At 46.5% G+C, this 13,306-nt stretch overlaps 1 protein-coding gene and 1 long non-coding RNA gene across 9 annotated transcripts in view; both read right to left on the bottom strand.

Annotated features, from left to right (window-relative positions):
* The window catches only part of rhea, a 29,409-nt gene that overhangs the window by 4,119 nt on the left and 11,984 nt on the right, over positions 1–13,306 (bottom strand). For 4 of the 8 annotated variants that reach the window (NM_001259745.2, NM_001259746.2, NM_001274659.1 and 1 more), the window contains exons 3-12: positions 8,674–8,932; positions 8,206–8,604; positions 7,955–8,146; positions 7,817–7,895; positions 7,255–7,758; positions 7,103–7,191; positions 6,657–6,745; positions 6,196–6,312; positions 1,547–6,134; positions 1,290–1,480 (exon numbers count right to left, since the gene is read on the bottom strand). In NM_001259745.2, the coding sequence (NP_001246674.1) occupies positions 1,290–1,480; positions 1,547–6,134; positions 6,196–6,312; positions 6,657–6,745; positions 7,103–7,191; positions 7,255–7,758; positions 7,817–7,895; positions 7,955–8,146; positions 8,206–8,604; positions 8,674–8,809 (6,384 nt within the window). In that variant the 5' untranslated portion in view covers positions 8,810–8,932. Of the gene's footprint in view, positions 1–1,289; positions 1,481–1,546; positions 6,135–6,195; positions 6,313–6,383; positions 6,410–6,656; positions 6,746–7,102; positions 7,192–7,254; positions 7,759–7,816; positions 7,896–7,954; positions 8,147–8,205; positions 8,605–8,673; positions 8,933–9,968; positions 10,124–11,644; positions 12,328–13,306 lie in introns of those variants that run through there. The other 4 variants (NM_001274660.1, NM_001274657.1, NM_139981.4 and 1 more) reach the window with 4 other exon arrangements.
* On the bottom strand, positions 427–956 carry lncRNA:CR43910 (long non-coding RNA:CR43910). The gene has a single exon (NR_073920.1). It is a non-coding gene; the product is annotated as a long non-coding RNA:CR43910 (long non-coding RNA).

Here is a 13,306-nt window from a genome sequence, read left to right as displayed (position 1 = left end):
GATTCGATTTTTGGTTTATTTTTTCGATTTGTACATACATATGTATATGCGGATGAATGGAGATTTTGGTTTGATATCGATTTGATAGCAGATTGTTTTCCACAGCGAGCGCAGCGCATGAAGAGAAGGAGGAGCGTGGAGCGGTTTGAATTCGATTTGCATTTTTGTACAGTTCATGAGTGTATTTTTTTTTTTTTTTATTTTTTGTTCGGTTTGTGTGTTGTGGGAAAAAAAGAAGAGCAGATACGTCGAAGGCACAACGAATTAGCAAAACGAAAAAATACATCAATTTATGGATTTTCCCATTCGGTTTTCTTTTTACAAACGTTGGAAGTGGTGGGTGGTAAGGTGGGGTGGTTGGACAATTGTTTCGGAAGGGTGGGTGTTTGGATAGGTGGGTGGTTGGGGTGCCTCGGTGGTTGGGAGAGCGCAGTAAGCAGCAGCAGAGCCGGAAGGGATGGTACTGGCATGACCACGGTGTTAGAGAGCTGGACAAGAAGGGTGGTTGAGTAGCCGGCAAGAAATCTATTGTTTGCTGCCGATGCCGCCAGAGAATTAATGCAAGTAGTGGGCTTTTCATGGGTGCGTTCGGTTAAACATTGATAACATTAATAACATTAAAAAAAACGACAACACATAGCTGAAGCTTTAAAGGGAGCAGGATGCATGGGAAACGCCATTTAAATCTTTTGCATTCCAAAATTCAGACAGCAGCAGTGGTCCAAATATACACAGATACATTTATGAGGTTGATTTTTTTTTAGCGGGTGTTGGGATTCCTCTTTTTATTTTTGAGTGTATGAGTAGATGAGTGCCAAAGCCATTTGATGTTTATTGAATTTTCAATATGCCACAAACAACATTTACGTATGCGCGTTACATATTTTGCGTGGAAAAGAAAAAATGATTATAAAAATAAAGATGAATCCTTAAAAATCCGTCCGTATTCCAAAAATGCAGTCCTATTTTACTTATAGTCTTTGGTCCCTTTTGAAACTTTATGATAAACCAATTGGTATAATTTAGGAGCACAAACCATAACCACTTGAAGTCAGTTACAATTTTGTGAGTGAGGATAAGAAACTAAAGCAGTATAATTCCCTTAACTGCATTATTGAAAGCTACATGTTTCAGATAGTTTGAAATCAGTTAAGGGAATCACCCTGCAGATACTAAAAGCCACAACAACGAAAGCTTATTAGCAAGAGTTTAAAAACTACGTAAGATCAAGAAAGAGAGAGAGTAATAGAGAAAGATAGGGGGTATAAAATGGGACAGGTGCGGCTTACCCTGGCGCTCTCTTTAAGATCCTGCATGGAGGGATCGTTGATGGACTTGCCGGAGGCCAACTTAGTGCAGTTAATCAAATCACCAAGTGCAGAGGCTACATCCTTGACGGCATTGATGACCATGACCTGGGAATCGGGTTGGGTAGAGCCCAGCGAGCATGCTCCTCGCTTTACTGCCTCAGCCAATTGAGCTAAATTATAAGCATTTAGTGTATTAGTAAGCTAGTATCGTAATATTTTCTTTAAATTGCACTCACTTATGGTTGACACAGCATTCTGAGCTGCGTTGGCTAGCTGGTCTTGAGTTCCAGCAGCTCCAGTCACCAGAACCTTGGTGTCCTCCACCAAAGCCTTTGCCGTTTGAAGTATGTGCTCGCGGTGGTCGGCAAAGCTTCCATCACCATCCGAATGCAAAGTTCCGGCGGTAGCGAACATAATGGTTGTATCCAAGTCTCCAATGATGCCGGATACCGTGTGGGCTGCATTAATGCACGCCTGAGTTCCACGCGATCCCGCTTGCAAAGCCGCCAGCACCTGGGCCACCTTTTCGGACACCTCTCGAGCGCTGCGTGCAATTTCTTTTTGGGCGCCCGCATCGTTGGGTCGTGCTCCGCCGGCCGACGACTGAATCATAGAGCTCACCGATCGGCCCAAATCAATAACTGTGGTGCGAATACGCATTGCCACATCCGGCGAAGAAGTGGTGGTACTTGCTCCAACGGAGTCCTGAGTCAATTGTTGATAGTTTTGTGTCATGTCCACGGCGAGTTGAGGTAGAGCCGATGGTTCAACGCTGCTCTTAGCGTTCATCTCGTTGGCCAGACTGGCGATTTCCTTTGCTCGCGCCACCATTCGCGTCTGATAATCAACAAAGGTGTCCGAGTATGAGGCGTTCAGCAGGGACTGCCGCTTATCGGTTAAACGGGTGATGGAACGGTTCACCTGCTCCATCAATCCAGTCACGATGCCCGTTTCTGCATTGATCTTCTCCACGGTTTGCTGCAGCTCCTGAATGGCCTCCCTTGTGCCATCGATTGCATCATCCAGTCGGGGATGGGCATGAGTGGCACGAGGATTGCCAGCCGATTCCTTGGCCGATTGGACCAGAGTAATGGCACTTTCCACCACCGAACGGGTCTGCTGAATTAGCGACATTTGCTGTTGGCTGTGAACAATGTGGGTGCAAGCTCCAATTGCTCCATTAACCATTGGCACCACATAACGCGAGATTTCGCCCACTGCGTGACCAAGTTGTTCGGCATTGTTCTTGCCAGCCATACGTATAGGTTCCAGTTTGTCAATAAGCTCGGAAGCAGAGTTCATCGTCTGGCCACTGAATCCATGCAAGTTGTTATCCCGTCGCTGACTGAGACCCTGTGCATTAACGGCAAGGGCACAACTGTCCAATTCGCGGGTGCATGTGCCCAAAGTGTGGAGCACCTGTTCGCACTGTGCCTGTCCAGGAGCCTTGTCGCGAATGTTGTCCACCAATCGCTTTACCGACTCCGACACCGGGGTGGAGTGCATAGAGAGCTGTTGCCACACTGGTGGATTATCGGGCGTTAGGGCCAATGACTTGGCGGCCTTGACCATCTCCACAACACCATCGATTACACCGCGACCCGCTTGGATGACTGGCTCCTGGGCTTTCCTGCCTTCCGCAGATATCTTGGCCGGCACTGAACTGAACTCTGAACTCGAAGCATACTGACGCACAGCCTTGACAGCTTCCAATAAAGGATCCACCAGACGCTCTCGACTTCCTCCAGCCGACTGCTCCTCAATAGCCTTGATATCCTGCACCAAGTCCGAAGTAGCCGTGGCCACTTGCTTAGCAAGCACAATAAACTCGTTCTTGGCCACAGGGTTTGATGTGTTCATCGAGGCCTGACGGCAAATGGAGCACAGATAACTGGTGTGCTTTGCAATCACCGTGAGGGCAGAAATCATTTGCGGCTTAGTAGATTGCTGGCTGCTCACAATGTCACAGTGCTGACGGATTCCCTGGTAGGCCCAAGTAAGCTGGGCTTGGTCGATGATTCCTGGTCTTCCTGCGACACTTGAAGGATGCGAAACTCCAATCAAATAGGCAGCCTGCGATGAGCTCTCGATCAATCCCTGAATGGAGTCGTTAACGTTATTCACCGATTGACTAAACTCCACATGCTGCGACTGCTTGGCATTGTTGATCATCTCGGAGATAGCGTAGCCAAGGTTTCTTGACTTTCCAGTGGCTTGTTCTACGCAATCGAAGTATCCCAACTCGTTGATAGGTTCATGGGGATAATCCAACATGAGACGCAAGGCTTCAATGTTGCGCATAGCGTTGTCGCACTCCTTTTGTCCGGGAGCGGATTGGATGCTGGCATCAACCAACTGATTGATACTTTCGGTCACACCTCGGGCAGCGGCATGCAGCAGGTTCTTCGCATTAGGTTGACCTGGATCGGCGGCAATCGACTTGGCCGTCGAGAGGAGAGAGCATGATTGAGTGGAGACATGTCGCAGGGACTCGATCATATGTGAGCGCACCTCCTCTTCCTGCGTTTGACCGGCCATTTCCATGCTGACGGACAATAGATCCCGATAGTTGGCAGCAAAGTTTTGGCTACTCTCGGCTAGCAAAGCTGGTGAAGAATACGACACCACAATCTCACCACCGGCGCTGCTCAACTGCTCTGCCACTTGTTTAAGTTCCGATTGCAGAGTGGCATATGGACGGCTTGAAGGTGGGAATTCACTCATTGATAGGATTTCACTTAATTCGCTGACATTCCGCAAAGCCACATCCACTTCTCGCTGTCCGGGAATGCAGTCAACAGTGGCGGATAGGGCTCCGGTGACCTCTCGTCCAGCTTGGGTCAACGCTTCCGGGTTAGATGCTCCCTGCAACGTGCGTTGAGCTTGCTCAATGAGCCGTGCCGAGCTGGTTACCACATCATCAGCACAGTCTATGATAGCTGGATTCTGTGTTGTGGCCGCCACTCCGTGTACGCTTCTGGTGAAATCACCCAATGCCAGGGCAGTGTCCCGTCCAGCAGCTCCAGCGTAACTGCGCTGGTTGTGCAGCACAGAGGAGAGCAGTTGGCTCAAGGCGATTCCCACGTTCTTTGCCGATTTTCTTAGCTCATCGGCTGTATTCTCCACGGTTTGTCCCGGCAATGGACGCAACTGCCCGGCGATAGCAGCCTGGCGTGTATCATCCAACACGTCGTGCAGTTTGCGCACCTCCTCTAGGGCTGACTCCAGTTCCTGACCACCACAGGCATCACGAGCACGCTGTGCTACCGAATGTAGCTCCGAGACACATTGTCCCAAGTGCAAGGCACCCTTAGATAGTTGGGTAGCAGATGGAATATCAGTGACAGTGGGCTGTAGAGCCCTCGACGATTTCGACACCTGCAGAGCAGGTTCAATGAACTGCTCAGCAGCCTCGATGAGATTTAGCTGTGCATTGGGATCATCGGGTTGCGCACGGGTTGTTTTCAAGGATGTGACTAGTCGTGGTATAGTGTCCGCCACTCGCTTGCAATCCTGCAGAAGGGTTTCCTTAGTCTGATGGTCTTGGCTATGCTGGACCGCGTTCTGGGCCGCCGAGATGCACTGGGTAGCTGCTGAGGCTGCTTGCTTCGAACAGAATTCCAGTCGCTGGATAAGTCCACGTTTCATTGCAGGCGTGTTAGCCGCAGTAGTGGTGATCTCCCGAAGTTCCTCCGCTGCCTTACGCAAAGCGTTTTGGTTATCCGAATCATGAGGGTTGGATGAGCAGAGACGAGCGGCCTCTACCAACTTAGCAGTGGCATCCGCCAGCTGCTTGGCGGCGGATAACAGATGACGCTTCATGTCTGCATCCTGTTGCTGATCCGCCTCCCCCTTGATGCTCTGGATAAGTTGAGCAGTGGTTTGTCCAAGGGTACGTGCATGGCGCACCATCTCCTGGGGATCGTGAGTAGATACCAGAATATCAGTGCCGATTATCACGTTCTCCACAGGACTCAATTCGGTGCTGGTGCGATTGGCATGCTCCCTGGAGCTCAGCTTTACGTGCTCCAACATATCAGTGAGGCTCTTGGACACATCACGAGCAGCTGCCAGGAGATCGGCCTTCAGCTTAGGATCATTGCTGGCTTCATTGCAGACTTCGCACAAAGAGTTGACGGCTCTGGCCACATTTTTGGCAGCCGCTTCTAGTTGCTCACGACAGGCAGCATTGTGGAGCGTTGGTGCCACAACTTTGGCACAAGCCACCAATTGACTGGTAGCCAGGGCACACTGACTGGCAGCTCCAATAACACGGTTCCTGGCCTGTTCATCGTCACAGCTTGCGGCAATGTTCTTAGCACGCAGCACAAGGGCAGCAGTGGTGTTGGCCACCGCCTTGGCCAAGGCCAGAAGCATGTCGTGAAGGTCACGGTTCTCGGGCACCTCTTCTTCGGCAATTGTGCTGAGTACATGAGTTGTAGCTTCACCCACACGACTGGCTGCGTTGATCAGATGCTGTGGCGGCTCCTTGCTTTCTGGCTCGGCTGCCTTGAGGAGATCACTGAAGGCACTGCACAAATTGCGGGCGGCCTCCAGCAGTTGGTCACCACTTGTGTCGTTCTCCATTAAGGCTGCAATAAGGCGCACTTCCTTGGTCACCTCCGGAATTGTTTGTGCGATCTGGGAGACCGATGCCGAAATGGCCTCTGTATCCACTTCATCCGGATGAGAGGCGGTTATAATTTGGGCAGTGGCAGCGCTCATGGTGGCCACATGACTGCTAACCGCCTGTTTGGAAGTGTCTAGGGTGTTCTCACGCCATTCAATAGAGCGCAAATCACTGCCCAGCTCTTGGATGGGTGCCTGTAAAGAAACGAAACTGGGTATTAGATAACTTACACTTTAGAAAAGTCAATTATCTTACCTTGGTGCGCAGCTCTTCGTCAGCGCGAATTAAGACATCCTGGCCAGCGGATATGTAACCCAGCAGAGCTCGCTGTGGCTCCGTCAGATTTACAGAACTAATGCGAACTTCCTTAGTCTAAAGTAACATATTTTAAATGAAAAATTAGTATTTGTTTTGGAAGGAACTCTCTCCAGCGAAATGCATACTTTGTAAAACATTGGATGACCACTGGCTTTATTTTGAGATTGCAGCATGTCAGGAGAAAGGATTAGAGAAATGATTCATGTTAGTTTTGGTTTAGATGGATGGGATTATGGTATTGTGGATCAGATTTAGTTGTAAGCTAGTGTTAAACGTATGTGCAGTGGCAACTTAAGTAAAATGCGTGTGAAATAAATAAATGGCTTAGTGTAAATAAGTGGAGAAATTGAAGAATGCTTGGTGGTTTTGGGCTGAGCATGGAGGTGTGGTTTACTCACCGTGGGCGGCTGGTGGGCATGGTTCACCTGGCCGACGAAGGCACCGTACTGCACGGTCTGCACTTCATTCTCCATATAAGAGCGCTCGCCTATGTTTCGATTCGTTCGGCGTAATTCAGAGGGGATTGGTAAAAGAAATAAAAATATAAATTAGCATTTACAATAAAGCAATACAAAAATAAATAAGCAAAAAGCTAATACATTGCATCTAAGAATAGACGTAGAGTCTCTAAACCTAGAGTAAATTTTTATAGGTTTAGTCTCCAAAGATATTTTTGAGTTTTTATCCTTATGAATGATTAAAGATAAATGAAAAACTTGTTTAGAAACCATCTTCAGAATGTACTTCATTAATCCAACGTACAAATTGAATAAAAACATTGACATTTAAACAAATAATAATCAGCTCAAGCTAAAGTGCTATATAAAACTTAATTATAACTTACCGTCATAAGGACGCATAATGCCTGGATGAGCCAAGCTCTCCACATTTAGTTGCTCCATGCGATTCGTTTCGTGTTGCAAGAAGGTGGCTCTATAATATAAATAGAGAAATGATTTCGGATTTATATTACTCACACTAAGCAGCTACACTTACTTGGATGGTGCCACTGACTCTTCCACCATTGTGGATCCCTCATCGCCTTCGATTCCGAAATGATCCTTGGTTTGCTTCTTCTTAAGAATAATATCGATGTAGCCAGCAATAAGCTGGACAATCTGCTCGGCCTCCGTCGTCTGCACCGAGTAGTATTGATTGGCGTAGTCGCCAAAGTCCAGAGTGAAGGTGTTTGGCGAGGCGCCCCAACGGCGTACTGTTGTCAAGGGCCACGAGATCAAGATCTCTTTGGTGTGCTCGTCTAGGCGCAGCACCGAATCTTTGGTCACTCCGAGTAGACGGGGAACAAGCTTGTTTTTGCCATTCATCTTCTCCTTGACCAGAAAGAAGGTAACGCCGTAGGTGGGCAATTCCCGGGCGGTCTTGGTGTACAGGACTTTGGCGTCGATTTCGGATAGATCCACATGCTTTCGGTGCTCAGAAAAGATTTTCTTCTCGATTCCCTTGGTGCGCACATAAGACTGAGGCAGGAAGTCCTTCAAACTATAGATACAATTTTGTTTAAATGAAGTAATGGACATTGGACAAATCTCTAACTCACTCTAGAAATCCGGTCTTGTGCTTGGCCTCATTATGCGGTCCAAATTGAATATGCACTTGGATGCCAGCAAACTCGCAAGCTAAAGAATTGATAATTATTAAAAGGCGTTTCTTAGGGGCATACAATTAAGAGACCCACCTTTGTCTTGGGTGACAGGATGGGTTCCATCCAGAATGGCATCCCTGGCTTGGACATATAGCAAATTCAATTGCACGGGGTCCCGCGAATCGATATTCTGATCCGAGAAGAAAAATCGCCGACGGAGCAAAACAGTTTCTGCCTCATCTATTCCCTGCTCCCGCAATGTGCGACTCACATCCACCCAGTTCACTGGAAATAAAACCCCATTTTAATGTTTTACTTTTTACAGACTAAAACTAGTAACTTACTTTCATCGTCCGTCTTTAGTTTCTTGCGCAAACTCTCCATTTTGGCATCGCGATCCTTCTCCATAATCTTACGCTTAAGGGTAAGCGTTCCAAACTTGTTGTCCGGCAGATTCTCATTCTGCGCCTCATTGTCCTCGCGCACCAATCCATATTCCTCATGATTGGTGATGCCGATCTTTGTGCAGATGACCACCATAAGCTGCGACACCGGCTGGGAGTCATCCACCAGAATGGTCTTTACAGCGCCATCCAACATACGAACACGTAGGGTTCGTGTCTTGCGGCGATACTCCAGCGTATCCTGGTTGTGCAGTATGTAGTAGCCCAGGGTGCGTCCCGGTTCCAACCAAACCCCCTGCTGGTTCTGCTCATCAGAGATAAACAGTCCATATTCGCTGGCTATAAGAAAAATAAAAAGAAATCATTGATTTAAAAATGGAATTGGTTGAGAAATTAGTCTTCACATACGTTGTCCTTGCACTGCCTCGGCGAACTTATCGCGAATGACCTTGCAGGCATCGAAGACTGTGGTGTTGGGCTGGAACTGTATGGTCTTGGTCACCCGACCACCCTCCAGTTGAATGCGCAGCGATAGTGTGGACATCCTGGCGTCGTCTCCGCTGCTTCACTTCGACTTCCGCTGCTCCTTTTCTTTTACTTCTCTCTACTCCGCTTCGTCGTCGTTTCCTTGGGTAAACTTCCAAGGAAGTGAAAAATGCAATGGGCACTGGAAAAATAAGGTTTAAGAGAACTTCTGGTTAATTTTTAGCAACTAATCAAGTACACAGCGATAATTTATATTAAGGGATAGATTTTTATTTTTGGTACAAAAAATAAGCTTAAATTTCAACGAATTTCCTCATTTTATACAATTTTGAGCTTATGTTTTTAAGATAAAGGGAGTCAAATGAGCTAGCAGAAAGTGCAGTTTATGACATTGATTAAGTTCACTTGGAGTGAATATTCTTTGGTGTTGTTAGTCCACATTTGAATATACTAATTTCGTAATGAATTACACTTAAGAGGACAAACTAAAAGTGGAAAACAGACACCAGAGAAGCCGAAACCCGGAACCATCGACCGAGACCGAAACCACCCCCAAAGCGCAAGGATATCATCCGGCAAAGCGAGCAAAGGGGCGATGGCGGTGGCAGCCACCACCCAAATTGCAGACGGCCGATAAAATTGCTGATGAAAATCTTCTCCAGAAGCACTCGCGCACACACACAAGGGCATTAGATGTTCACACACACAAACACAAATAGGCAGTGGAGAGGGCAACGCAGGACACTTGAGTTCAGGCCAAATCAAAGCCAGAAAACCCAGGCCCATTGTAGTGTATCCTTATGGGGTAGAAAAGTAAGCCCACTTTGGTGACTTCTCCAACTCTCTCTGCATGCTCCGTTCTCTTGATGATTAGGCTTTGGATTTTAAGCCAAGTTCCCTTCATAATGCCACATTCTCCATCCCCAAAAGGCAGGAGTAATTGATTTTCTGTCGCCCGCTTTTTGATCCTGCCGACGTTAAGACACAAAAGCTGCTTAAGTGTGTCAGTGTTCTGGTGGAAAAAACGCTACCATTATTGTTTGCTCTAGCATGTGAAAATCAATAATTTACACAAATGTTTTGTTATTTTCTTTTTTTTTTCGTGTGTGTGTGTGTGTGATAGAACACACACAACACACAGAGAGAGAGCAAGAGGAAGCACTTGAAATATCCGGCAGACGACACACACAATATCAAGCACAAACTTTCACAATTACTTTTTGTAGGGGGGCAACGACAACGGAACAAGGATGTCGGTTCCATATGGCGGCTGTGTATGGCACCGATTGTCGGCATCCTGCGTCCGGCTGGAGTGGCACGTCTGCTCTACACGGAATCTGGCACGAAAGTGATGAAAAGGCTGACTCAACGTTGCGGCTGAGCCAGCGGCAGAGGGTTGGATGCTGCTCCGCCGACGTTAGCATCAGCATCCCTTCGGTGTCTAGGACATCATCGTTGTCTGGTGGTGGCACCATCACCACCACCGGCAGGACTCGAAAGAGAAAGTCCGAAAGAGCGACGGAGAGAGCAGCGCTTGCGCAGTGCTTTTTGCGGAGAGAAACCTTCGGTCAAAGGGTGCAGTCACCGCAATTTCACCCTCATTTTGCCGCCGGAGAGTTCTCTCACATTGTGCCCCTTTCTCTTGGAGAATTGGTAGACTTTTTAGGGCGCCTGAGTGGCGCCAGCCGGTCAAAAAGTATCTGAATCCTGCGCAGCATCAGCCGGAAGGAGAGGGTGGCGGAGGTGGCTAAGCACGGCCAGCAATCACTGCGTAATCCGATATGAATGTACACTGCGCGACAGGAAAACAGGTTCAAACTTCAGGAGCGGTAGGTAGTCACCAAACAAAAACTTGGTTGAGGCAATTGGTGTATCAGAAACATTCATTTTGGGTAAATTAATATTGCTTTTTGTGGAGATGTAGTCTGAATATTCTACTCATTCAGTCATTTCAGTTTAAAGCACATTTGGTTTTTTGTTAAACACCAATACTACATACCACCATTCAACCCTATTGAATATTGTAATATGATACGGCCCATTAATTCAATTAACTTTATGTGCTCGTATGTGCCGAACAAGAGAAAACAGCCAAAGAAAGGACATAGGGATATCGAGTAAGAAAAGAAAAGCTATCATAGTCACGTTAAGATGGATTTCTCTCGTCAAAAGAGCAAACAATAAATGATGTAGTACATCAATGGACCCCTTATTTAAACGGTTTCAAGTTTCCCAGCAACTTAATGCTTTCCGAAGACATTTCCCTATGGCACTCAGCAGTTGCAATTTACCGACAAGTAATAAAACATAATAATCATGAAAATATTCGTTAATTTTAGTACAAACTAAGCGGCGAATTTTGCCTGCGGTTGCCACGAATTTTCACAGTGGGCGCTTGGAAAATGCTGATACCCCCAACTCCGCCTGCATCCACACCCACTTTCGTGGTTCCTCCTCCACAGCTGGCCACCAAGCCAGATACCATCCGAATGCAAATGGAACCCATGCAAGGAATCGGTGGTGGAGTCGAAGCCTCTCACTAATTGGCAACCACTTTCCATCCAGAAGTCACACTGAGCTGCTAATGGATGTAATTTACTGCCGGCAACGTTTTTCTACGAGCACATCTAATTAATTGAGTGCGGATGTGGACAGCCAGGCAACTTGTGGAGTTCAATATGCAGGGAAAAAAGGCAGACGAAAAGTTCGAGATGAAGATGGACTTTTGGGTCTTCAAAAATTAGACATCCTTAGTTGCGATATTTCATCCCCATTTATAAAATTGTTTTACAATGGAAAAAATACCCATCCAAATCATTTCAATCTTCCGTATTTTACAATTTATGATATTTTTTCATAGACCTTCAAGATTTATTTTTTACGTTTTACTTACTTTTTGAACACTTTGTTACTTTCATCGTGGTATCTTATCAACAATGATGTTCTTTTTGAAGATGTTAATACTTTTTCGTGAGTGGCGATCGAAAAACGTTAAGGCACACAGCTTGTGGTTACTTTTTAAGGCTTAATGCTTATAAAGGCACGCTCGGGCGTAGTGTGTGTATCTTTGTGTGTGGTGTTGTGTTAAGAGTGTTTTTTTTTTTGGGTTTTTGGTGTTTGGTGTTTTAACAGGATCTTTGCGATCGTTTACTAGACGTTGTCATCGAAAGGCATTACAGGGTTTTGTTGAAAGGGGATTTTAAAAATCGTTGACTGCGACGGCAGCGCTGGTTCAGACGAGTCCTGCGACTCCTTCGAGTCCTGCGGATCCTGCTGCGGCAACTGCTCGACGAGCTGAGGCACGTTTGTGGTGTTGGCAACGGAGCGTACCGTTTTTGTACAACAAATTGTACGGAACCGAAACTGAATTTACAAATTACTCAACACAAAACGATGGCAAAAACCGCTAACAATTTGGAAAATCTTTAAAACGCGTATACATCATAATAACGTGGAAATTCTCAATGTTCTCGAATTTTATAACAAATAACGTTTCAAATGTTCTCGAGTTCTCTAGTATAAAAGCTTGGTTTTTGTGTAAATCTTGTAAAGTATATATAAACGTGTGACTTTTGTATATAAATTGTTAAAAACGTGTAAAGCTTGGTAACAAATTTATTATAGTATTTTTTTTTGGTTTTTTTTTATGTGTTTACTAAGGCAAATTAGTGGCAGAGTTTTGAGCGGCGATTGGATCGCATCGACTTAAGGTCTATTAAAAGTAAAGTATCTGTCCAAGGCACTCGACGACAACAACGCAGTGTGTGTGGCTATGTTTTCAGTGTGTGTGTGTGTGTGTTATTTTTAAAAAGTTAATAATATTTCTTAGGTATAAGGCACGAACTATGACGAGAAAACAGGAACCGAAACGGTACAAAAGGCACTTGACCGCCAAACTTAACGAATTTGTTTTGCAGTTTCAAAAACTCAACAAGAACTCAGGCACAAAACGGTTTCAGAACGCGACTTAAGACTCTTTCTGTCTCACTGACTGACTAGACCAACTTTCTGTGTGGTTTCTGAACTGGCAAGTCCTGCCCGATCAGCGGCTAGGCCTAGAATGATGTGCTATGCCGGCGACACATCGTGAGCTTCTGATGTCAGCATCATTCATTCCACTAGTCGTAACCGTTGTGTGAATCCGCGACTCGATGGCGTCGTCCTGTCGGACGATCCGCGCATGCTCCGCGTACAGGATGCCAGCTTGCCAGGATGCTGGGCTGTTCGGCTGTTGGGATGCCGGTATGAGATGGCATGTGCCCGGGCATCATTCTTGCCCGGCTGCGCGAAAAGGATGTGAGTAGGTGGCTGCTATGCGAGATCGTAAAAATTGCCTATCCACACACACAGAAGGGAGGGTTTGGGTTAAAGCATAATAACATTTTGGCTTTTTCACTTGGGTTTTCTTGATGCTGTGTGTGTGTGTGTGTGTGCGGGAAATCCACCACCAACTGGGAGCACCCGATGGGTGGCATGGACCACCAATGGCTGAACTTCGCTTTCGCCTTATGTACAATGAGAATTGTTTGTTGCCAGCGCCATTTACATGGCTAAA

The sequence above is a fragment of the Drosophila melanogaster genome, chromosome 3L (genome assembly GCF_000001215.4).
Source record: "Drosophila melanogaster chromosome 3L".
Classification (NCBI taxonomy): domain Eukaryota; kingdom Metazoa; phylum Arthropoda; class Insecta; order Diptera; family Drosophilidae; genus Drosophila; species Drosophila melanogaster.
The sequence above is the reverse complement of the archived record's forward strand: the minus strand, read 5'-3'. Positions and strand labels throughout refer to the sequence as shown.